General features: G+C 45.6%; 5 protein-coding genes and 1 long non-coding RNA gene across 13 annotated transcripts; 4 read left to right on the forward strand and 2 right to left on the reverse strand.

Annotated features, from left to right (window-relative positions):
* The first annotated feature begins 610 nt into the window (after positions 1–610).
* LOC142892054 (hepatitis A virus cellular receptor 1 homolog) lies at positions 611–4006 on the forward strand. Its single transcript, XM_076032082.1, has 7 exons — positions 611–695; positions 2040–2235; positions 2322–2458; positions 2957–3013; positions 3139–3191; positions 3360–3465; positions 3552–4006. Exons 1-7 carry the CDS (start codon positions 644–646, stop codon positions 3635–3637), a joined length of 687 nt encoding a protein of 228 aa, XP_075888197.1. The 5' UTR covers positions 611–643; the 3' UTR covers positions 3638–4006.
* Positions 4007–5970: 1964 nt separating this feature from the next.
* On the forward strand, positions 5971–14371 carry LOC142892057 (uncharacterized). The gene is made up of 2 exons (XM_076032087.1): positions 5971–6560; positions 13076–14371. The coding sequence occupies exons 1-2, from the start codon at positions 5999–6001 to the stop codon at positions 13207–13209; spliced, it is 696 nt and encodes a 231-aa protein (XP_075888202.1). The 5' UTR covers positions 5971–5998; the 3' UTR covers positions 13210–14371.
* Positions 10532–10924, forward strand: LOC142892059 (histone H2A-like). Its single transcript, XM_076032089.1, has one exon. It carries the CDS (start codon positions 10532–10534, stop codon positions 10922–10924), a length of 393 nt encoding a protein of 130 aa, XP_075888204.1.
* A 668-nt stretch (positions 14372–15039) lies between the features above and the next one.
* LOC142892058 (histone H2A-like) lies at positions 15040–15481 on the reverse strand. The gene has a single exon (XM_076032088.1). The coding sequence runs from the start codon at positions 15479–15481 to the stop codon at positions 15089–15091; it is 393 nt and encodes a 130-aa protein (XP_075888203.1). The 3' UTR covers positions 15040–15088.
* A 231-nt stretch (positions 15482–15712) lies between these two features.
* Positions 15713–23361, forward strand: LOC142892060 (uncharacterized). Of its 7 annotated transcripts, none has more exons than XR_012927366.1 (12): positions 15713–16788; positions 16905–16992; positions 17069–17219; positions 17413–17558; positions 17953–18078; positions 18174–18952; positions 19108–19907; positions 20057–20214; positions 20328–20527; positions 20679–20788; positions 21629–21826; positions 22338–23361. It is a non-coding gene; the product is annotated as an uncharacterized LOC142892060 (long non-coding RNA). The 7 variants fall into 7 exon arrangements; XR_012927364.1 differs by having other exon boundaries at positions 15714–16788; positions 18174–19650; positions 19724–19907; XR_012927363.1 differs by having other exon boundaries at positions 15714–16788; positions 18174–19210; positions 19406–19907.
* On the reverse strand, positions 19126–24328 carry apbb3 (amyloid beta (A4) precursor protein-binding, family B, member 3). Of its 2 annotated transcripts, none has more exons than XM_076032085.1 (12): positions 23955–24328; positions 22344–22507; positions 22217–22260; positions 22088–22136; positions 21619–21768; positions 21333–21460; positions 20745–20859; positions 20507–20588; positions 20350–20433; positions 20042–20157; positions 19772–19951; positions 19126–19659 (listed from the first exon to the last, which is right to left on the reverse strand). In XM_076032085.1, the coding sequence occupies exons 1-12, from the start codon at positions 24001–24003 to the stop codon at positions 19402–19404; spliced, it is 1419 nt and encodes a 472-aa protein (XP_075888200.1). In that variant the 5' UTR covers positions 24004–24328; the 3' UTR covers positions 19126–19401. The 2 variants fall into 2 exon arrangements, with proteins under 2 accessions (XP_075888200.1, XP_075888198.1); XM_076032083.1 differs by having other exon boundaries at positions 22217–22263.
* Positions 24329–24466: the final 138 nt, after the last annotated feature.

The raw sequence follows: 24466 nt of genomic DNA on the forward strand, positions 1-24466 counted from the left end.
ATCTAATCAGAGTAACTGAACACAAACACTGCAGAGCCTGGAGCCACGATGGTCAGAGTGGAGACCAGATGCATCATGGGAGCTGCTGTAGTTTAATATCTTGTCAAAATATGATATATTTATATTTCCAGTGGGAAGAATGTGATCAGAGAGGAATGTGGCACGAAACCAAATGGGGGCCAAAACAAACCTGACCTTTGACCCCCTAATGTCTCCACTGTCAGCAGAGAGGACAGGGGAGAGGAGGCGGGGGGAAGAGCAATAAACAGGCAAGGAGAGGTTGTAATATAGTGATACGAGTATATTACAGCAAAGATATATTGTGAATAAGACAGCGGCTAAGATTTGTATTCCTTTTTTTTATTTTTTTATTTTTAAAACACAATGAATTTCTAGTCTGTCAGACTAATAATTACTTTCCTGACAGGGTGAACTAGTTAGTGAGCCAGAACGCAGGTTTGTTCATGTAACAAGTTTTAATATCATTGCCAGACCTCACTCTTTTATTGCGTCAATCTTTAGTTGGTGTCCCCTGATTTGTTGTCCAGTTGGTTGAGCCAGCGTGCCTATAAATATCTGTCTGGATGGAAAACAGAAGTGAGTCGACTCAGTCCACATCCGGCCTGTCTGTGAACACATCAACATGCTTCTGCCGCTGGTTCTTCGCACCTTCTCCTCTGTGTGTCTCCTCACAGGTGAGTCAGACCCTGTCACCCACCCTCCAACCCTCCAACTCCTTTGGCCTGCTTGAAGACACTCACTAGTCCTGCAGGGCGACATATACTATACACACGTTCAGCTAACAGGCGAAACAGTTCGAATGAACAAAAACTACTGAAACAAATGCTTAGGATTTCTAAAGAGGAAAATTAAAACAAATATTTAATGTTCCGTGGTTATCTGTGTTTATTATATGTTGGCACAATTTACTTAAAGTTTACCTATATACATATATGCTCTACATACAATATAATGATTGTATAGAATGAGCATACTAACTCGCCACTTAGTCTATTTTCTATCCAACTCCACCACGACCCTGAGTGAGAAATAATGGATGGAAGAATAGCATCTAGCCCAGTGGTCGGCAACCTGTGGCTCCGGAGCCGATTGCGGCTCTTATCTCCCTCTGCTGTGGTTCCCGTGGTTTTGAGAGAGCGAGCTCATTTTGGGGGAAAAAAGATGATTAATGACCATTTTTTTCATTGTGATAGTTATTTCTTTGGAGACTGAGGCCCTCAGGTGACATTAAAATCAAACTTATTTTCGTTCATTCATTATCTATACCCGCTTCTTCCTGAGATTAGGGTCACGGGGGTCTGCTGGAGCCACCCTGGACAAGTTGCCAGCTCATCACAGAGCCACATAGAGACAAACAAGCATGCACACTCACCTGCACACCTACGGACAATTTAGAGTGTTCAACGACCTCACATGCATGTTTTTGGAGTGTGGGAGGAAGCCGGAGAACCTGGAGAGAACCCACGCAGACACAGGGAGAACATGCAAACTCCACACAGAAAGGTCCCAAGCCCGGAATCGAACCCACAACCTTCTTGCTGCGCCACCGTGACCAAAAAATAAAGAAGAGCCTATCGCTAATGAGATAATTTCCATGTGAGCGACACTGCTTCATTATCACTGCCGCTGCTTCGGAGTTGAGGCAGACGCACTGTTCACCTGTGTGTGTCTGCGTCTGTGTCTGTGCTCATGTATACGAGAGATAGACTAAGTCCAGCTGAACACTGAACAGGCTGACTGACGGAGATGAAAGACGGTGAAACACTGTTTAAAAAAACAAACAAAAAAAACAAACAACAACAACAACAAAACATTTGTTTGTTTTTTCTCAGAGAGAAATGTGGCCAACCCGACCCACAGGAGACAGTTCCGCATTCTGGCCTTTCACTTGCTTTGAGCCAGATGCAGTTCTGATGTAACGACGTTGTTGGGAACGGGCCCAAATGGCTCTTTTAATGCTAAGGGTTGCCGACCCCTGATCAAGCCGTTAATAAGACATGTCTGCCTGACCGGTGCAGCTTGTGTGTCAGCGGGCACCACAGACACGGTGGTGGGAGTGGCCGGGACGTTGGTGGTGCTGCCGTGCCGCGTGGAGGCGGAGCTCCAGAGCGGAGACGAGGTGTGCTGGGGGAGAGGAAAACCATCTCTGTTAAGCTGCCACAACAGCGTGATCCACCAAGCTGCTGGTGAGGTGACCTACAGGAAGTCCGACAGGTAAGGAATGTTTTTGTTCCAGGACAGTGTCTCCTATTGTGTCCCGCAGACGGGTGACGATGACCATGATATCTTGCTGTCTGTAGGTTCTCGCTGCTGTCCTCCTTTTCTCTCTCCATCTCCAACCCTCGACCTTCGGACTCTGGTTTCTTTCACTGCAGAGTCCTGCTGCCTGGGCTGTTCAACGACCAGACCGTCACACTTCACCTCATCATCTTGCGCCGTATGCTCGCATTATACGAGGCAGACACACAATATGCTGGTTGCAAAATATGATTTAAAAAAGTGTGAATCTTCCATAGTGGCCTTTAAATACATGGCACAAACACTTTTACTGCAATATATGTGGAATTTGTCTGATTTATGCTTTTATGAAAACGTAACACATATCAATTAAATGAATAAATAAAAATAAATATGTAATAATAATAATGATTTAATGATGTAATTCAGAAGCGTAAACTGTAAATAATTTTCTAACTCACTGCACTGTGAGGTTGAAAGGATACCCATTTTATTTGATAATTTTGGAGATATATTTGTTATCAGAAGAATAAATTGGACCTAATTTGCAAACAGCACTCAATTAGCACCAAAACGTACCTCTCTTTGAACAAATGTCGGTGCTAAATGTTGAGGAATATTGCTGCTGTTGTGCAATCACTCAACTTTCCAATTGGCACAGCACAAACCCTGTCGCACACTTTGTTTCATCCTGCAGCTCACATCCACCCAACACAACCCTCACATCACGTGGACAGCAGAGAGAACCTGAACAGTGAGCTCCAATCAATGCTTTACATTATACAGACTGAGGCTAAAACTAGTTTAGCTTTATTGGTCTTTGCTTAAGCTCTGAACAAATCCCCAAAAATGAATCTGATTAAGTCTCTTTCACCACAGGAAGTGATGTCACGGCACACAGCAGCACTGGCGCAGCGGTGGCACAGGTGCAGGTGAGTTTGTGGCAAATCATGGCAATTTTATGCATGTGTTAGTCACAGGAGGGAGCTACTTAAGGGTTAATACAAACTGTTTTTAAAATAAATATGAGAAATTGAATGCTTCAAGTAAACATCCATCCGTCTGATTACACGTCTTTAAGGCCCTTTGTGTGTTTACAGGGGTTGGTCCAGCAGCAGATTGATGGCCTGCAGATCTTCATTGGGAACACAGTGAGAGCCTCCTTCATCATTTTCATCCCTGCACTGCTGCTGACCGCTGCCTACAGTCAGTGCAACACACACGCTCGCATGCACGCACGCACGTATACACATATGCATGCACACAAACACACGTGCCTTTTTCCTCTGCAGGAGTGTGGAAGCTGAGTCAGACAGAGGTTATTGACCGGAGATCGGCGAACCAGGGGGAGAGGACAGAAGAGGAAAGCTCTGTTTAGTCACCAAAAAAATGATGACTGCCGCGCCCCCTTCAACTGATATTAAGGGAACCAGTGATTTCCCACCTGCCAGCCAGATGTTGCTGGTCTTTATGATACATGTTTGTTCCCATGTGTAACTATACAAACACAAAAAAGTTGCCTGTGTTTTTACTTTTAAACTGTTCGATGTTCCACTCCAACTGTCCAGATAATCAATAGTTGGTAAAGATCAAATATGCTTTCCCTGCTCTGTAAATAAATGTAATGTAATTGGTAGGTTTTTCCAAGATCCGCTGGCCCGCCTCTCTGACTACTATCCACTGCCCTCTAGTGTTGAAACATATGTACTACCATGCGTAATCTGTTGTGCAAGAGTGCATAAAACCTGTAACCTTCGCAGTAAAAATTTACAGACTGTCTGCTGATATGAACAGTTTCCAAATGGTGACTTTAAGGGCTAACACCTGAGGTTCATCCTTCACCTCTCACTAACACCATGCAACTCCACCATCAATATAAAGAAAAACTCAACATTCCTCAGTTTCACTGTCCATTTGGACAGTGTCTGGTAGAAAACATGAGACAACAAGAAAACGTCCCAGTTTCTAGCATTGGGTAGCAGAAGTCATTGTTTGATGTTCTGATTGGTTGTGGATTTAAGATTTGTTCTCATTTCTGTCCAGTCCTCCCTAGGAAAGAGTTCATTTGAAAGCAGTTAACGACAAAGATCACTCTCTTGACAAAGAAAGAGCAAAAGTTAGAAAGAAGATGACACGTTGAGTTCAACCTCTCTTCCTGAAAAAGACAGCCCTTTTCTCCCCCATATAAGGGTTAACAAACTCATCGTCATTGCCAAAGCTGGCCTATGAAATGGACCGGCGGGATTGTTCACTGAGTTTAAATTTGTGGTGCAACCAGTTGTGTTGCTGTATTGAGGCGAGAGTCACAGTCTGTCTGCCTGTCAGAACAAGAGTAGTCAATTATAAACAAGCAGCAGTGGCCGCGGCAGGAGCGCAATTTCCATGAGATTGCTCAGAACAATACACGCATTCCTTATACTGCCATTCACCTCCTTCTATCTGGAGAGCTGTCGGCAGCAGCCCCATGTCCAACTGTAGCCTGACCGTAACTCGCAACTGTTGTCGTGGGGACCTCACGGTCACTCCGACAGCAACTGTCCAAACACACTGAACATTAATCTCATCAACTGTGTCTCTGTTTGGGTCAGTGATCACAGCCTCCTTGTTCCACTGTCTGGATCAGGCATTAACAACAAACTACAGGGCCCGTTTTTAATCTGGGCCGCCAAACTTGAAGAAATTATATTAATAGTAACTAAGTCATAAATTAGTTGTATTTCATCCATTTTTCAGTGCTTAAATAGTCATTTCAATAAAGAGCTATACTGTGGGGCTTCAAAGACCGTTGCTTGGTTAATTTTCAATTGACTTGAAAGCACATTTTCTTTATATCCCAGGATACATTTTTTTTTTCCTATATGAGGTGGGTCACCAAAACCCTCGATCCATCTGCTGCATTAATGACGTGGTTGAATAGATAAAGGACCTAAAAAGAAATTAAAATTAAAATTAAAAGAAGAATGGCTAAAATTATTAATATTTAATAATATATAATATATTAATAATATATTAATTAAAAAAAAAATCTGTTGTTGATAAAAATAAAAATAAAAAAAAGGGGGCGGTGACAGGGACATTCGGATGTTATTGAAACATCATTTAACAATCTTTCTACCATTTTGTTTGACAAAGAGATTAAACACCAACTGAAGCGCATCATTTTTCTGTCCCTTGATGTGATGACCTATAAACTGGATTAGCAACAGCCACACCTACACCCACTAGATCCCAAACGGCTGACTGTCTGGTGTTTGTGGGACGCGCTGTGTTTACCTCGGCTCACAACGGCCCCTCTCCCCGCCTCAGAGTGGCGGACACCGGCCTCACTCCACTCTCACCCTGCCGTCGCACACCTCAGCTGATGGAACCGCGACAATCGCCCTCCGCCCGAAACACTTTAAACCGTATTTACTCGACAAACGTAAAGAAAAGACACTGCGGGCGGCTCCGTGCCGCCGTGTGAGAGCCCTCTTTCCGGCCTGCGGCCACCAACCCCCGGCTCGCAGATCCCCGGTGAGGCGACACACAGTGCGTGAGATCCTCCGTTCGTCGCCACGGCCACTTCCGCGGAGAAAAACGTCGATTTTGGGTGACATTTTCGCCCAAAAATGCGAGGGAGAAAACACAAACGCGGCAACGCAGTCGCGAGGGGCGGGGCGGCTTGAGTCTTTACGGTTCTCATTCGCTTTATAATTGCCGCCTTCACGCGCAACTGTGTTCAGACACAACAATCATCAACATGGCAGAGGAAGTACCAGCGGCTGCAGCGCCTGCAAAGGCAAAAGCATCAGCCCAAAGGAAAAGGTCCTCCTCGGCGCAAAGGAACAAAGGACCGAGCCTCTCCAAGCAGATCCTGGAAGTGCTGGCTGACTCCAAACAGCGCAAGGGCACCTCCACACACGTCATCAAGAAGACTCTGCGGGGGAACGGTGTGGATGTGGCAAAGCGAAATAGTCACATCAACCTGGCCATCAAACGACTGGTGAAGAACGGCGAAATTGTGCAGGCGAGTGGGAACGGAGCCTCTGGTTCCTTCAGGTTGCCAAAGACAGAAGCCAAGAAGGAGACGCGCAAGAGTGAGTCCAAGAATGCTCGCACCAAATCTCCACTAAAGAGGGCTGAAAAGAAGGTCAAAGTGAAAAAAGCAGGTACACCAAAGAAAGATAAGAAGAAGCCAGCCGCCAAGAAGCCAGCCGCCAAGAAGCCAGCCGCCAAGAAGCCAACAGCTAAGAAGCCAGCAGCCAAGAAGCCAGCCGCCAAGAAGCCAGCAGCCAAGAAGCCAGCCGCCAAGAAGCCAGCACCTAAAAAAAGGGTCAAGAGGTCTGACAAAGTATCACCAAAGAAGCTGAGCAGGTCTGCTCAGAAAAAGGCAACCCAGGGGAGGAGTAAAACTTCCACAAAGACCTCGCGCAAAGGGAAGAAGTAAAGACCCTCTCAGACCTGCACCAACTGTCCCAAAGGCTCTTTTAAGAGCCACCACAGCATCTGCTAAAGACTTCCTATACAAATACAGTCAGACAACATACTTCAGGTCATCTGAGTAAAATAAAATGTCTGTTGTCATTATAGAATTACAACTATAACATCTTGTGGTTGCTTTTATCATGTGACCAAATATCATGGCACAGTTATTGCAACCTTATTTAGATGTATGTCCTGTGTGCACACATATACAGGTAAAAAGGTGGGCCTAATTTTTGTTAGTATTTCTTTTTCCTAGTTTTAAATATTCTATAGAACTTCACCAGTCAGACAGACACCAAGTTAGCAAATAATCTCAGTGGGACAACTACTGCCATTTTTTTTTTTTTTTTGTGCTTCAGAGCTAGAATTTTAAATATGAGCACATTAAACATTGCGCAAACAGAGTTTGCTCAGTGTGTTGCTGTTTCTGTTCCTGACAGTTGAGGGACAGTTAATTCAGGCGGGAAAACACAGCGAAGGATTTATTTATTTATTTTTGCCAATCTGGGGAAGCACAGCCAATCGTCGACAAGCAACAGCACATTGTGTTTTGCGTGACGCTATTCAGAGAATTGCTTTGAGGAGAGAGGCGGGAAATCTGTCACATAGAGAGCAATGCCAAAGAAAATGTCAGACTGGGAAAGTGTCCAAGAAGGGGAGCAAGAAGACCACGCCCAAGAGTGGCAAGGAGGCGGAGGAGGACGAGCAGCAGTAGCAGGGAGAGCTACTCCAGCTGCGTGTACAAGGTGCTGAGGCAGGTCCATCCTGACGCTGGCATCTCCTCCAAAACCGTGGAGCCTCGTCAACTCATTTGTCACAGACATTTTTCAATAAAGTGCGGGGAAGGCGTCACGTCTGGCTCATTTCAACAAGAGGTCAACCATCAGCTCCAAGGAGATCCAGGCTGCCGTCCACGTCTTCTCACCCGCAGAGCTGGCCTAGGACCACAGCAACACCCCCCCGCTCTGACAGCTGCAGTCCCCTCAACAGGGACTCGGTGGGCTCATTATGTCCTATAATTCTTTACTTTTCACTCCTGGTCCGTTCCGTTTAACTCCTTGCTTGCCCACCACTCCGTTGCAGGGGCGTGTCACTGTCAAGATTAGAAAGCCATTACTGCCAAGATTCTCTCAGAGCGCACCGCAACAGCCTCAATCACCAAAGAAAATTCTAAATTTTGACATTGAGCATCAGTTCTTCCCAGTTTCATAGCAATTTTGCACTACATCTGTGGAGCAGGGCACAGACACCTGCAAAATGAATTGTGTGTGGCAAGACGGCCCCTCGATCAGTGTTTGATTTAAATTGGCCATATTTTTATTGTTTATTTTATTTGCCCCCCCCACTTAAGGTTACCTTGAAAATACATTTCCACCAGTACAACAAGTTAATGTCTATCCATTTTTCACCCGAGTATTAGTTATTATAATTAAACTGCCTTCATTTTAATTTTAACCTATCAGTCCATTGATCCAGTCATCATTCATTCCCCCACACTCTAGTGTTAAAAAGATTAACAAATGGATGTTTTAAAAAAAATTACACATCCATTTATCATGCATTCATTTTTTGTTTGGCACATTCAGCACCTTATAGTGGAAACTCTCTGAAGCATGCATGAGTGGGAATGTCAACACCCATCCAGCTATGCAGTTAATGTATTTTGCCGTTCTGTTTACGTGTCAGGCAAAACTAAAAGGAAAAGTGCTTCTTACTTCAGCAAATGACAAAGTGTGAATGTCTCTGCCTTCTGCAGACAGTCTTTCTTGTTGTGATGCTTAAAGTACCTGCGTGTACTTCCTGAAAATGTCATTTGTGACTCAAAGAGTGTAAACAGCAGAACCCACACAGGGCTCGTCACAATGTAGGTAGTATACCGTTTTGTTTTGCTCTTACCATTGCACTCCAAGTAACTATACTAGGTGTAAGCCTAACATAATCTAAAGCTGACATGGCTAAGCACTAGTTTTACTAGTTTAATAGTCAGGTATATAAATAAGGAATACAACTAAGGATCAATATGATGACTGATTAATCTGTGTATGTTTTCAATTTAATCACCATTTTTAATTTCCGTGTCTTTATGAAAGACCAAACATTATTTCAAAAAGTGCACAAATGTCCCACTGCAGTTTGAACATTTCTTAGTTGTTAATGAATCATTGATCAAGAAAGTTGAAGATAAAAAAAAAAGACGGAAAGCAAAATGTCGATGGCAAACTTTTTTTTCACTCCTAGCAGGCCACAAACTAACAGAAAGCACACAATGCAAACATGAGTTAATTTGTGTTCCTATTCTACCTCTGCCCAAAGTGGGATTTCATAGTTTTTGTTATGAACTTTAGGCTATTATTCACTTTAATATTATTGCACTTTACACAAATGTGGCATTGTGGTTGGTCAGTATCTGTTACTGTATGTATAAATAAATATACATTTGTTGCTGTCTTCATGATTGACATGGATTTTTCTTTTCCTTTGGGAAAAAAACACTGAGGGAAATGTGTCAAAGGACAGGAGGAACAAGCTGACATAGGTTTATCTGCATTTACATTTGTGTGTCGATCAAACTCAAAGGAATGGTGGCAGCCCTAATGTTATAAGGTCACACTTAAAATTAATAAAAACAACTACAGTAACAATTATGATGAAAACATCATCATCATCTATGACATTGAAGGTATTGACTAATGACCAGTAGTGGTCTCACACCGGCAACAAACAAACAAACAAACAAAAAAGCCACATGATAATGCAGTGGTTAGCACTGTTGCTTCACAGCAAGAAGGTCGTGGCTTCAATCCCGGGCCTTTCTGTTTGCATGTGTCTGCAGGTGTTCTCTCCAGGTACTCCAGTTTCCTCTCAAAGTAAAAACAAACAAACAAACAAACAAACAAACAAAAAAAATCATGCATTTTAGGTAAATTTTAAAGTCACCTCACATGAATTTAGGAACTGTGTCGTACAGTTCAGTTCACAAAATTTAAAATGAACTAGCTCTGTTCATAGTTCATATCATTAACAGACAAAAAAAACAGTGCATCTTATTTTTTCAGTATGTTTTTGCAAGCTATTATTTTTCAAAATTGCACTTTGTTGCTTCCCATTGGGTCCACACTAATAGCCAGCTGCTGCTTTAACCCCGAGTTTATTTTTAAAAACTGACGGGGAAAAAATGCTGCTTGAATTGTCGTTTTATTTGAATAATGATTAAAACAAAAACAGAGTGTGTGAACGATCGTTCCTTCAACGCGTTTACGCACAACACTGTCGATTGGGCAGTGGGCACACACACACACACACACACACACACACACACACACACACACACACACACACACACACACACACACACTTATGATAAATTCCAAAGGTTTGTCAATTGTAATTGTTCGATAAATGGGACGCATGGAGAATGAAGATCGAGTAGTTTAATTTTGAAAGTATGACAATAACACGTGACTGTGACAGTCAACGGCATTCTGACAACCAACACGATCCAAACCAACAATAATTTTAACAACAAAAAACAAACTATAAATAAATAAATAAATAATTCTTAAATCATTCTTAATAATCTTCATTCGTTGTTATCAATTGCAACACGACGAAATCGCTCAGCGTCATCGACAAAACTTTCATCAGGAAGCTGCACTCTTCTCTTTAGTGATTGGTTTATTCATTCTCCGCCAAATCTGTCCAATCAGAGAACACTTAGACGTGCGTTGCCGTATAAAATAAAGTTGTCGACATGTAACTCGCAGCCACAGCTTTGCGGTTACATTTTCGTGAAACTCCACTAGTCAAAATGTCAGGTCGCGATGGCGGCAAAGGCGCCGGCAAGGCTCGTGCCAAGTCCAAGTCGCGCTCTTCCCGGGCGGGACTCCAGTTTCCAGTCGGCCGCGTCCACAGGCTGCTGCGGAAGGGAAACTATGCCGGGCGCATCGGCGCCGGCGCTCCAGTTTACCTGGCCGCCGTGCTCGAGTACCTCACCGCTGAGATCCTCGAGCTGGCTGGAAATGCTGCCCGCGACAACAAGAAGACTCGAATCATCCCTCGTCACCTGCAGCTGGCTGTACGCAACGACGAGGAGCTCAACAAGTTGCTGGGCGGCGTGACCATCGCTCAGGGCGGCGTGCTGCCCAACATACAGGCCGTCCTGCTGCCGAGGAGGAGCGAAAAGCCGCCCAAGGCCAAGTAGAGGGCGACCCGCTCGCGCTGCCCAAACCAACGGCTCTTTTCAGAGCCACGCGCCCACTCTCGAACAGCAACAACTCCTCCTTCTTCTTCTTCTTCTTTTTTTTTTTTTTTAAATAATCTCTTCAAATATCAACCCGGAAAAAGCACGCTCGCGTCAACAACTCCATCCCATACAGACATGTTTAAGAAATCACACGTAATCGCGTCACTTCAGGAGGAAACTCCAAAACAAACCGTAAATGGAGGCTGGGTGGGACAAAATTATGCCCGTGAATTTTAACAACAGCTTTGATTTTGCATTTTAGTCAGCGTCTAATCTTAAATATTACTACATTTATAAGTAGCGGATAGATATCACTTTTAAAATAATTCAAATCAAATTCAAATTGGAATAAAACCAAACAAATACATTGTCAGAATGCACTGTTTCATTGTGAACTGAACACCATTTATCCTTGAAATGACAGAGTCTTTATTCGAATATTATCCATTCATCCATCTTCTATACCCGCTTATTCCTATTCAGGGTCCTGGGGGTCTGCTGGAGCCTCTCCCAGCTGTCTTAGGGCGAAGGCAGGGTGACACCCTGGACAAGTCGCCAGTTCATCGCAGGGCCACATAGAACACACACACATGCACACCTACGGACAATATAGAATGTTCAATTGACCTCACATGCATGTTTTTGGAGTGTGGGAGGAAGCCGGAGAACCCGGAGAGAACCCACGCAGACACAGGGAGAACATGAAAACTATTCTGATATTTATCAACGCATGTTTTAAACAGTTTATGTCTGTTCTTCTACAACATTAACATCCATCCATTTTCGATACCCACTTCTTCCTGAGCTCAGGGTCACGGGGGTCTGCTGGAGCCTCTCCCAGCTGTCATTACAGGGCCACAATAGAGACCAACCCAACCTAACCTTAGTTGCTGGGTTTATTCAAGGTTCAGACTGGCTCCTTCTCCTCCTGGCTTCAGCTTCAAATTGTCGCAGATGAGACCTTGAACACACATTATTATATACATAATAGCTCTCCCTGCTCCTGACATGTGATAATCTCTCATCTGGATTAGCAACAGCCACACGTCCGATCCCAAACGGCTGACTGTCTGGTGTTTGTGGGACGCGCTGTGTTTACCTCGGCTCACAACGGCCCCTCTCCCCGCCTCAGAGTGGCGGACACCGGCCTCACTCCACTCTCACCCTGCCGTCGCACACCTCAGCTGATGGAACCGCGACAATCGCCCTCCGCCCGAAACACTTTAAACCGTATTTACTCGACAAACGTAAAGAAAAGACACTGCGGGCGGCTCCGTGCCGCCGTGTGAGAGCCCTCTTTCCGGCCTGCGGCCACCAACCCCCGGCTCGCAGATCCCCGGTGAGGCGACACACAGTGCGTGAGATCCTCCGCTCGTCGCCACGGCCACTTCCGCGGAGAAAAACGTCGATTTTGAGTGACATTTTCGCCCAAAAATGCGAGGGAGAAAACACAAACGCGGCAACGCAGTCGCGAGGGGCGGGGCGGCTTGAGTCTTTACGGTTCTCATTCGCTTTATAATTGCCGCCTTCACGCGCAACTGTGTTCAGACACAACAATCATCAACATGGCAGAGGAAGTACCAGCGGCTGCTCCGGACGCTGCACCGGTTAAAGCACCGGCCCCGGCCCCGGCAAAGGCGAAAGGGTCCGCTGCTAAGAAGAGATCCACCACTGCGCGCAAGACCAAAGGACCGACCATGGTAAAGCAGATCCTGGAAGTGCTGGCGGCGTTCAAGCAGCCCAAAGGCGTCTCCGTGCCTGCCATCAAGAAGGCGCTGCGGATGGAGGGTGTGGATGTGGACAAAAAGAATCGTCAGATCAACCTGGCCATCAAGCGAATGGACAAGAAAGGGGACATTGTGCAGGTGAAAGGGACTGGGGCCTCTGGTACCTTCAGGTTGCCAAAGACAGAAGCCAAGAAGGAGACACGCAAAAGTAAGTCCAAGACTACTCGAACCAAATCTCCTGCCCGGAAGCCAGCTGTCAAGAAGGACGAAGTGAGCAAGCCAGGTACACCGAAGAAAGCAGGGAGGAAGAAGAAGCCAGCAGTCAAGAAGTCAACGCCCAAGAAGCTGGCAGCCAAGAAGCCGGCAGCCAAGAAGCCAGCACCGAAGAGAAGTGCCAAAGCCTCACAAAAAAAGTCAGGCAAAGACACTCCAAAGAAGCAGAGATCTGCTCAGAAAAAGGCAACTCCGAGAAAGAGTACAACTTCCAAAAAGAGTCCAGGCAAAGGGAAGAAGTAAAGACCCTCTCAGACCTGCACCAACTATCCCAAAGGCTCTTTTTAGAGCCACCACAGCATCTCCTAAAGACTTCCTATACAAATACAATCAGGTGTCATTTTAGTCATTGTAAAGTGTCTCAAAACACTAACACAAATAAACAGTATTTTAGTTTGGGCACGTCACCAAATGACATTATGCCATGTTATAGGGTCACCATGACCACCTTGTGTACCTTAAGACCCCAAAATGTATTATTTTGGCTGAAACTAATCAAAGTAATTGCTAACTTAATAAAGAGTTAGGCAAGTGTCAGACAGCAAAACCTAGCATTAGCTTTGCTCTGTTGAAAATTTATTTTCAAGGTTATCTTCAACAGTCCAATATGCAGATAAGTCAGTGCCCTGCCGGATTTGCTTTGAGACTGGAGAACACCAATGAAGAATGTTTAAACAATGTCAAAACTTAGAAATCCTTTTTAGTTATTTTTTAAATCAAAGTGTATTTAGTCATTGACACTGTTAATAACGGCTTTTTAGTCTTGCCAAGTGACACAACCCTCCAACGTGGTGGTGGGCAATCAGGAGTGAAACGGAGAGAACCAGGAGTGAAACGCTCTCAGAGCGGGTGTGTGTGTTTCAGTGGTCCTTGGCCAGCTCTGCGGGGTCAGAGAAGGCGAACGGCAGCCTGGATCTCCTTGGAGCTGATGTTGGGCCTCCTTCTCCTCCTCTTCTTTCTCTTCCTCCTCCTCTTCTGCCTTCCCCACCACCTCCTCCTCCTCCTCCCCCTTGTCACCCTTGGAGCTCTTGGTCGTGGTCTTCTTGCTCCCCTTCTTGGACACTTTCCCACTTTCTGGAATTTTTCTTGTTATTGACTACAGTTCTCTGTGTGAGAGATTTCCCGCTACTCTCCTCTGAGCAATTATCTGAAGAGCGTCATGCAAAACACAGTGTGCTGTTGCTTGTTGATGATTGGCTGCACTTCCCCAAACTGGACCCCCAAAAAATAATTTGCTACGATTTCCCGCCTGAATTAACTCACAAACCTGTAAGGAACAGAAACTGCAACAGACTGAGCAAACCCAAAATGAGAAAGAAACTTTAAGGTAAAGTGTGTGACAAAAAGAACATATGTGTAAAACTGCAGCACTGAAGTACAAATTAAAGACAAAACAAAACAAAAACATTGTACAATTATTGCATTGATAGTTGTTCCTCTCAGTTAGTGTCACACTACCTGTCAGATGGGTGAAGATTTATAGAATAAAAAAAAACAAGTTTAAAATTCCACAAAGAAAAATACATTTATTACAAGTAAGGGTTTTATCAGGTCCACATTCTAATCTGCACACACAGCATATACACATATAAAATAAGGTAGCAATGAAAAAAAAAAAAAAAAAATAGCTGTGAAGGCATTTGGTCACAGTAGAAGCAAGCACAATACATAATATATGTTCTTTATTAAAGAATTTCTATTGTTCCTGATGACATTTTATTTCACGATGACTTAACCTATCTCATCTTACTGTATTTGAGTAGGAGGTCTTTAGCGGTTGCTGGAGCTTCCTCTGCCATGCTGTTGATTGTTGTGTCTGAACAACGTTGCGAGTGCAGGCGGCGGTTATAAAGCGAATGAGAACCGTAACGACTGAAGCCGCCCCGCCCCTTGCTACTGCGTTGCCGTGTTTGTGTTTTCTCCCTCCCGTGATTTCTTAAACATGTCTGTATGGGATGGAGTTGTTGATGCGAGCGTGCTTTTTCCGAGTTGATATTTGAAGAGATTATTTAAAAATAAAAAATAAAAAAAATAAAAAAAAAGAAGGAGTTGCTGCTGTTCGAGAGTGGGCGCGTGGCTCTGAAAAGAGCCGTTGGTTTGGGCAGCGCGAGCGGGTCGCCCTCTACTTGGCCTTGGGCGGCTTTTCGCTCTTCCTCGGCAGCAGGACGGCCTGTATGTTGGGCAGCACGCCGCCCTGAGCGATGGTCACGCCGCCCAGCAACTTGTTGAGCTCCTCGTCGTTGCGTACAGCCAGCTGCAGGTGACGAGGGATGATTCGAGTCTTCTTGTTGTCGCGGGCAGCATTTCCAGCCAGCTCGAGGATCTCAGCGGTGAGGTACTCGAGCACGGCGGCCAGGTAAACTGGAGCGCCGGCGCCGATGCGCCCGGCATAGTTTCCCTTCCGCAGCAGCCTGTGGACGCGGCCGACTGGAAACTGGAGTCCCGCCCGGGAAGAGCGCGACTTGGACTTGGCACGAGCCTTGCCGGCGCCTTTGCCGCCACCGCGACCTGACATTTTGACTCGTAGAGTTTCACGAAAATGTAACCGCAAAGCTGTGGCTGCGAGTTACATGTCGACAACTTTATTTTATACGGCAACGCACGTCTAAGTGTTCTCTGATTGGACAGATTTGGCGGAGAATGAATAAACCAATCACTAAAGAGAAGAGTGCAGCTTCCTGATGAACGTTTTGTCGATGACGCTGAGCGATTTCGTCGTGTTGCAGCGGCTAACAACGAATGAAGATTATTCAGAATTATTTTTATTTATTTATTTATAGTTTGTTTTTTGTTATTATGATTATTGTTGGTTTGGATCGTGTTGGTTGTCAGAATGCCGTTGAATGATATTAGTCACTTTTTATCCTATTGATATCCGAACATACTTTAAAAATGAAACAAATACATCTACACTCTTTCGTAATGTGTCCCGTTTCATTAATGATGAAAACATTTGGAATTGATTATTAATCAATAAACCACAGTGAACTAATGTAAGGTTTATTATCGTGTGTGTATATACACTGACTAACAAAACAAAACAAAAAAACACCAAAAAAAAAAAAAACAGACTGACCTGAAGTCTGTGATTCGTTCTGACGAATCAAATCTGAAAGATGATGTTGTCACGGACAAGGAGCTGATGAAATCAAAATGGTTTATTACGTATCATTTTAAAGGTTATTTCGGTGCCACAAGCAGTCATTTAAGTTATACATGTAAACACAAGAAATAAATCTGGCTTTGGAAAACACATTTCGCTTAAACCAGCAGATGGTGGTGTTTTTCCATGTGTGCTTCTCTGGACTTCATGAGAGCTGACTTGTTGTTTTTGCTGTGCTGATTAGAAGATGTTTAATGTTTCTATTGCCTTTTCCCCACAACAATCCAAACACTCAGAAACATTGTCCCAGGAGATTCCAGAGGCAGCAGCAACATAATGTTGCAGAACACGCTGACAGGAAGGACTGAATGCGGCCGCCACCACTGCTGTCTCCATCGCGGTTTTGCTCCATCATAAACACTGTAAGCAGACCCAAAACAAAAAAAAAGTCATCAAACACCCAGAACCAGGACAGAACCACATCCAGGACCAACGTTAGTATTGGCAAATACCTACCTGGCTGCTTTGTTGTATCTCCATATGTCTTAAGGCCATCCCAGGGGACGGTGGCACTGGGTGGACCACTATAGTAGCTGCCCTGGTATGGGGCCTGAGTTAGGTAGGGTTCTGTGGGGCCCTGTTGCCCTGGCGGCCCAGGTGGTCCCTGATAGTAGGGGTATTGTCCTTCAAAGGTCTGCGGGAAAACCTGGAATTGACATGTAAGATTAAACCAACAAAGGCAGATTAAAACTGTGAGATATATTTTTGCTTTAGAGTCAAATCTTCATGTCAAGATGACCACTGAGCGCCAAACCCTCTTTGGTGTTTTTCTAAGTTAAAATGTTAAGAAAAGCATTACATTCTGGATACCTGGTGAAGTGACCCGGGAATGACTGTGGGCGGACCTGCAGAGACAAGTTGAGGTAATATGATCACTCACTGATAATATCGAAAGATTAGTCAAAGTAGCAGCATTGTTGTTCAAATCTGACTGAACAGAACAATCAGACAAACCTGTGGAGAAGCAGGGAGCAGAGGGACCACTGGGGTGTGGGGGAAAGTATGGAGGAGGGGGCTCACTCATCTGGAAGGTGGGTGAATGGTTGGAAGCAATGAAGGATGACTGGATCAATGGACTGCAGGAAACATTGTGGTAGGTGAAATGAAAAAAGGCAGTTGTCTGTAATTATTCATAATGATTGGAAATGTATGACTATCATCAATAATGCAAACAACAAGACAAACAGCAATTAAAATGTGTTCATATGAGCCACACAGTTTTATCAAACTTGTCTTGTGACCGCCATTGTTCTGGTTATGTTCTGGTACCTAGTGTGTCACAGGGATAGGTCCATCATCTGGTCAGCTGCCTTCATTCCAGCTGTAATCTAATTATAAGCACACAGTTTGTGTGTTTGGAGGAAACAAGCCTGTAAACAATTTCAGTCTGACCAGTGATCTCTCGGTCATATGACCAGGAAGACGAGATGTATGTAACTTTCCAAAGATAACGAAAATAATGATATTATTCTTTAAGAATCTTTCAATGCATTTAACCTAGACATCCACAGTTTTAGATTCAGTGATATCCCATAGCTGATCTAAATTGCTCTTCGTTAAATACAATTTCCTGTGTTCTAAGGATTATGTTATTTGAATAATTAAACTCAGATTAAGAGCATCACTGTTGGTAACTCTATATTTTGAGAAAACAAGGAAAAGATGAACTTACCTTCGGGAACAATCTGTTGAAGGTTGTCACAACTCGCCTCCTCAGTCTCTCCTTCCGTTCTGTCACTTTCTCTTCTCCCTCTCGCTCTCTCTCTCCCCTCCTTCCCTCTCTCTCTTCCCTCTCTCCCTCTCGTCATACCTCGATGATGTAGAACCATGGGGAAAAGCAGCAGTGCATTCTGGTGTCATGTTGTTTGCTGATGATTAACGCGAGGAGCTCGCAGAGCTTAATCAATGACGGGCTTGTGTAGAAGAAAACAGAACAGGAAGTGACGTTGGTACTCTTTCCTCTCAACACATCTGTAAACATCCATCCATCAGTTTATTTTGGTTGGTTTGTACATGACATCATTGTTTTTTGTTTTTTTTGCAGACAGACAGCAATTGCATCACAGCGACAGGTGGCATGATTTTTCCTACTGGCATCAAACACACCAAAGCTTCTATCTACATGGGCTTTAGCCAAACGGCAGACAACTGCACCCTCAGTCTCCAATATTCTAGTTTCTACTGCGCGATATATTTCGTACATTCGGTAGCAGCGAGCTGGCGGACACCTTAATCATGCTTTCTGTGACCGTACTCCTACCTCCAACTACTGTGTGAAGGGGAAAACACCCTCTCCTCGTCCCACTGTATGTCACTGACTGACTGTTTGTTCACCACACAACTAATAACTATTTATCATTCTAATAAATATATTTTCCTTCAGATAATATTCAAGAATTTTCATAAATGCCCGTAACAAAGATAGATGCAATGTATTGTACGTCCTTTCAGTGCCAAGATATGAAGCTAAAACGTCTAACAAACCAATTAAGAGAAATCTGCTTGTAAGAAAAATTGAGCATTTGAAGAAGCAAAAGTATCTCATGAACTACTTAATATGACTGAAACTATCTAGGGTTTTTAATTTTGCCCATGTGCTATTATGGACAGTGAGGTATACTTCCGATAGAGGCTTTGATATTATAATAATTCAACATATTAAAAAATAATAATACTAAAAAAGTGATAACTTGTTAGCAGAATGTTGTTTTTTTCCACATGAAGGGAAAGAAAGAGACCTATAGATGTTTCATGAGGTGATGTGTCATTTTCTTGTATAGTCACTCAATGCTGCTGGAACACATTTTAAAGCTTTCCTAAAGGGTAGGCAAAGCAATCTCAAGACTAACCTGACAGGTTACATACTGGAGGATTATTATCACTTTTCCGGCCTTTGTCTCTGATCCAATCATCTTGAGTTTTTATAATACGCATGTTTTTTTTTGTTTTTTAATCACATACATATTTGAGTTTTCCAGATCCTTTGAAAGTGACTGATCCACCCAGGCAGTGCCAAATCGCGATGCATTCACTGTCCATGCTCAAATCCCGGTCCATCTGGTCATGCTGTTCGTGCTGCAGGTAGGAAGGTGCCGATGCCATTGCTGAGCTACACTGAGCTCAGCAATGGCGTTGCAGATGAGGTCAGACGGAAGTTGATTCTGAGCGTCACAGTGACAAAGTAGAATCATTCTGGTTCAGTCTCTCAGACACCAGTCTGGAAACGCCGTCACCATGTATGATCAGTGGCGTCTAACGTCTCGTCTCTATCTTTAGGAGGTGGCGGCCTGTTTGCTCCGGAAGGTTTCGAAGAAGGCCATCATGCCCTTCCTTACGTTGCTGCCACTGCCCTTTGGGTTTCTCGCCGTCATGGAAATGCTGGTGCTACTGCCGCTGTGGAGGTGGGACGTGAGGGGAGGGAAGGCGACGGCGTCCATAGAATTTGCCCTTTTGACCTTGGAGGAGTTGACGCGCCATGACTTAGTCCTGGGAGGTGGGGTCTGAGCCACCAGACACTTTTGGTACTGGACCTGATGAAGAGCAGAGGAGCACAGTTGATGGCATTTACGTCGAATAAGATCTGAGCCTCCACAGCTTCCAGAAGATCGTGTGGAGTGCGGCGTGTTCAGGTGTGTCCCTCACCATACAGGCAGCCTGGACAGCCTCGGACAGATTCCCTGCATCTGGCTCGCACCAGAACACGTGACATTCAAAACGCTGTGTGCCGCCGTCCACGATTACAGCAAAGGTGCGACTGTCATGGCCAACACCCAGGAAGGTGAGGAAGCGTACTTGGCACTCCCAATAAGGCTCGTCCCCCTCCTGTCAGGGACACATTGGAGGAACAGTTGAGGAGCTTTGACCAGTGTTTGATAGCTGTGATGAGGAAGAAGAAGATGATAATGAAGTTACCTCTCCCTTCCACAGAGACAGAATGTTATCAGTGACGTGGACTACACTCGGCTCCCACTCATCCCTGTCGGTGGAGTTCATGATGCTCTCGATGGCTCTGTTCAGAACTTCCATCCCTGAATGAAGAACATTGGTCAAAATGGCATTTACTCAGTTTGACCCACATCCTACAGGTAGCCCACAACATTTCAGGACTCCATCTTTTTAAATTTTTATACACGGCTTGACTGAAATACATCTTTTCGATGATTGTGGCAGCAGCCTTATATTGCTACATTGTTTTCAGGAGACATTTAGGCTTCACCTACCCATTGCTCTGGACACTGGCAGGTTACCAACGTACAGGACCTGGAACTTCTGGACCTGCTGTCGAACCGCCTCTAGGAACTCCACTGAAAAACACACAGGGGGTGGAGTCAGCAGGGAGCCAGTGAATGTGATGACATGGCAGTGCAGGAGTGTCACCTTGTCTGGGAAGGTCCTCAGGTGAGATGCTGTCCATGGTCAGAGAGCGAGACGGCCTCCCCAGAGTCTTCTCTGACACCATCTGCATGAATAGCAACATTAAAGCAGCAGCAGCGTGGCAGTGTGTCGTCCTTACACAGTCACCTTTTAAACAGTTCACATTTCCTGTTAGGCAACGTGATGCAATGCAAACATGCCCCAGCCAAGGTGTGAGGACGGAGATGCACTACTCACTGACCTTGGAGCACATCTCATGCAGCGCTGTGGCGATGGCTTTGGCCGGTGCGTTGCAGCGAAACACGTGACACTTCAGCACACAGCTGTCCTTATCCCCCGCCACAAAGGCAAAGTCCCTGAACACACATACACACACACAAATACACACACACGCACACACATATTGTGAGCTTGTTGGCCAGTGACCATGTGATCGGCAGATGACACCAATAAGTGACCCTGACATATGCAGAAGGAGTGGGTGTCAAGTCAAGTGACTGGTATGTATGCGTGCATGTGCATGTGCGTGTATGTGTGTGCATGTGTATGTGTGCACGTGAGACTGTGTGTTGGAGGGGGTGGGGCTTTACCTGTCCCTGCCCAGGTGAGAGGGGTGGGGGGGGTGGGGCGTGTCAAAGAAAGACAGAGAAAGAGACGGTGTTAGAGGGACAAGCAGGACAACTGAGCATGAGTGAGCGCCGGCTGTCTTTAGCCGAACTGAGCACAAAGACTGCAACCAGGTGGAGATGTTAGTACGCACATCCGTCCAGCCAGACACAAAAACACAGAGGCCAACTCTAGGTGAATTCCAACGCTCGGACTGGCTCACCTGCCACTGTTGCAGCCCACCCCCCACACGCGGATGTTTACGATTGGCTGGCAGTGCAGTGGGGTGTGGTCTAAGGGATCCAACAGCGTCAGGGTGTCTTTCTTCAGGACAAGCATCATCTCCCGGCCCTGCAGACGGGCAGACCGCCCAGGTAGTTCATAACAGACTTCTCAGACAAGTTTGAATTACAGAAACTTCAGCGCAGTGCCCGCGCTCTCGTAATTGCTCGTTTCGTGGCTTGCCCAGTCAATCAGAGAGACAATCAGACGGACTGTGAGTGTCTCACCTCTCCCCAGGCTCCCGGCCTGTCTCTCTGCTCTGAGCTGGCGGGGTTAGACAGCTGCTGGATGACGTTGCTGACGGCGAGACTGCTGCGGCCGGGAGACAGGTCGTCCTCCTCCACCTCCAGCCAGCCGAGGGAGCGCACGGAGAAACACTGGGGCGGACAGTTGGAGGGACAGACACGTGGGCGGCGAGACAGTTGCGTTTAAGAGGTCAGTGAGTTGTTTGGAGACAAATACAGAAACCAGGACACAGAGAGGCAGACAGCCATAGAGGAAGAGAGAGGGGGAGAGAGAGAGATTAAATCAGATTAATCTGTGGCCGAGAGAGGTTAGAATAAACAAGAGAGAGAGATTAGAGTTGATAGCAGCAACATGCCAGCTCAACTCATCCCTGCTTTCACTCTGCCATTGCGGCTGTTATTGTTTTCATTGTGATTACTATCATCATTGTTGTTACGCCGTCACTCTTACCTTGGAATTTGGGTCATGGTTGTCAATGTAATCTTCACACCATGAGGACCTGAGAAAGAAAACATATGTAACCTTTGTGTGTGCACCTGTGAGTGTGTGTGAGTGTGCCTGCGCGTGTGCGTACGCTACCTGGGCTCGAGTGTTGTGTGGCTGCTTTGTGTTCCGGCCTGGTCCTGCTGTCACAAAACCATAGAGAGCTCTCAGGTGAAATCGAGCAATTCACGCTTTCCGACCTGCTTCTTCACCATAGCCGCACCTGCGCGTCCAGCAGCTGAGGCGTCCCACTGAGGCGGGGGTGGTGCCACTGGGTGGCGCCAGTGGGAACATGCCAGTAATAGGTTCCTGTCGAGTCTCTGATGGTTCTCCAGCCGGTGGGGAGGTCAGGGTCCAGCAGAAGATTTTGGTCAGTCCAGATGTTGTCTGAGGAGCAGGTGATGAACAATGACAGTCAGTTTTGGTGTTTTTAGAGACATCTTCTGGACAAAAAAGTTAAAAAAAAAACCCAACTGTCCGACACAGTGTCTATCGCTGAGATGCGTCATCTTTGCCAACCAAGACTTGACAGATGGTGTTTGCCAGCCACATTGGTTGTAGAGACTGTGGCTGTGCTCTCAGCTGAGCCAAAGACAAAAACAAAGTGTCAGAAGGAAAACAGGTGCAACTCTCAGTCAACACTTTCCACCCTGTCCTCACTGTGGCCTCACGTCTACCTCAAAGTCTCCTACACAGGAAGTGAAACTGAGGTTTATGAATTATTGATGTACTCTCAAAAACCCTGACCCGGCCGATTGAGAGACACTGATATGACTTGAGCCATAGTGGGGGAGGGGCTCGCGGGTCGATACACTGGATTAAACTACAGTCAGCTGCTGCCTACATCCGCATTGCATCCTTGAACCAGAGTAACGTCACTGTGCCTCAGCTCAGCCTGGTCGATGCTATCAAGTCTCAGTCTGACAAATAAAGTTCCCTCTACTTGAAGACCACCACCAACTCCGGCTTTAACCACTTCCTGTTTGTGTGCATGTGGCTGTCAACATGCAGGATGTGAAAACGCCAGGAATCAGTTTATAGGCTGACACGATAAATCACAGCAGCGAACAACCAACCGACACACTGAAACTTTTGAGGTGATGGAGTTGCAGGGCACAGAGGAGCAGACCTCGCTCCTGTTGCTATCACAGAAGAAGAGTGGAGCAGAGTGCAAACTTCACACCATGTGGACAATGTGTGGCTACCAGAAAACGGGAACAATACAAAGTGTGTTTTTCATCATCTCAGCCTGATCGTTTGTCCCTGACCTTCATCATCCTGTACCGTTATCGTATCGCTTTTTGCACACATTGTGATCAGCTCGGTCGCCAAATGATGACAACAGATCACACAAAAGTTCAGTCACCACGTTGCTTTCTCACGTGCTCACAAGGGAACGTTAACTAGCTCTCGCTAACTGACCGACAGCCTAGACTAGTAGATCCGGAGTTATACAGAAATAACAGCAGTAATCAAATATATAATATAATTGGCTGACGTGCTAACATTTGCAGAAGATAAAGGAGATGTGACTCGACTCTACTGTCTCTGTTCAGCAGAGACCAGGTGTGATGTCTTAAGTGATGATGTCAGTACAGTACAGTACAGTACAGTACAGGACAGGTGGTGGAGGTGGGGGGTGGGAGGAGGTATAAAAAACACACTGCGGTATACCTGTGAGTTCTGTGTGTTTGTGTGTGTGTGTGTGTGTGTGTGTGTGTGAGAGAGAGAGAGAGAGAGAGAGACAGAGACAGAGAGAGAGAGAGAGACAGAGAGAGAGAGAGAGAGAGAGAGAGAGAGAGAGAGAGAGAGAGAGAGAGAGAGTTTGTCTCACCATCATAGTTGACGATGAGGATGGCCAACATGTAATCCTTGCCCATCATGGCTCCACCCTCCAACGTATGTGGTCCAGTCAGATGATCACTCTTTACGTACACACACACACACACACACACACACACACACACACACACACACACTGGCCCAGTTGACAGATGTTAAAGCCTTCTGCTGCCTGTCTGTCTCCCTGCCTGTCTGCCTCTCGTCCCTCTGTGTGTTTCTTTCTCTGACGACACCATCAGTCTTCTCCTTGTGTTCCTCTTCTTTCTTCTCCCTCTTCTTCTCCTTCTTCCTGGTGTTATTTGTGTCCCGGTGTGTTTCCTCTCTTCTATCCTGCTCGTCCTCTCTCTCTCCTCTGCCCGATGAAGGATGCTGATTTCCGCCACCAGTCCCTCCCTCTCTTCCCTCTCTCTCTCCTCTCCCCCCGCCCTCCTGCTGACGTCAGCACCTCTCCCTTCGGTGCCTCACTCGACATTCACTTTAAAACAATGACATTTTTTAAAAAGA

Source organism: Nelusetta ayraudi, unplaced genomic scaffold (genome assembly GCF_046127955.1).
Source record: "Nelusetta ayraudi isolate G7.1 ecotype Tasmania unplaced genomic scaffold, CSIRO-AGI_Nayr_v1 ptg000033l, whole genome shotgun sequence".
Classification (NCBI taxonomy): Eukaryota; Metazoa; Chordata; class Actinopteri; order Tetraodontiformes; family Monacanthidae; genus Nelusetta; species Nelusetta ayraudi.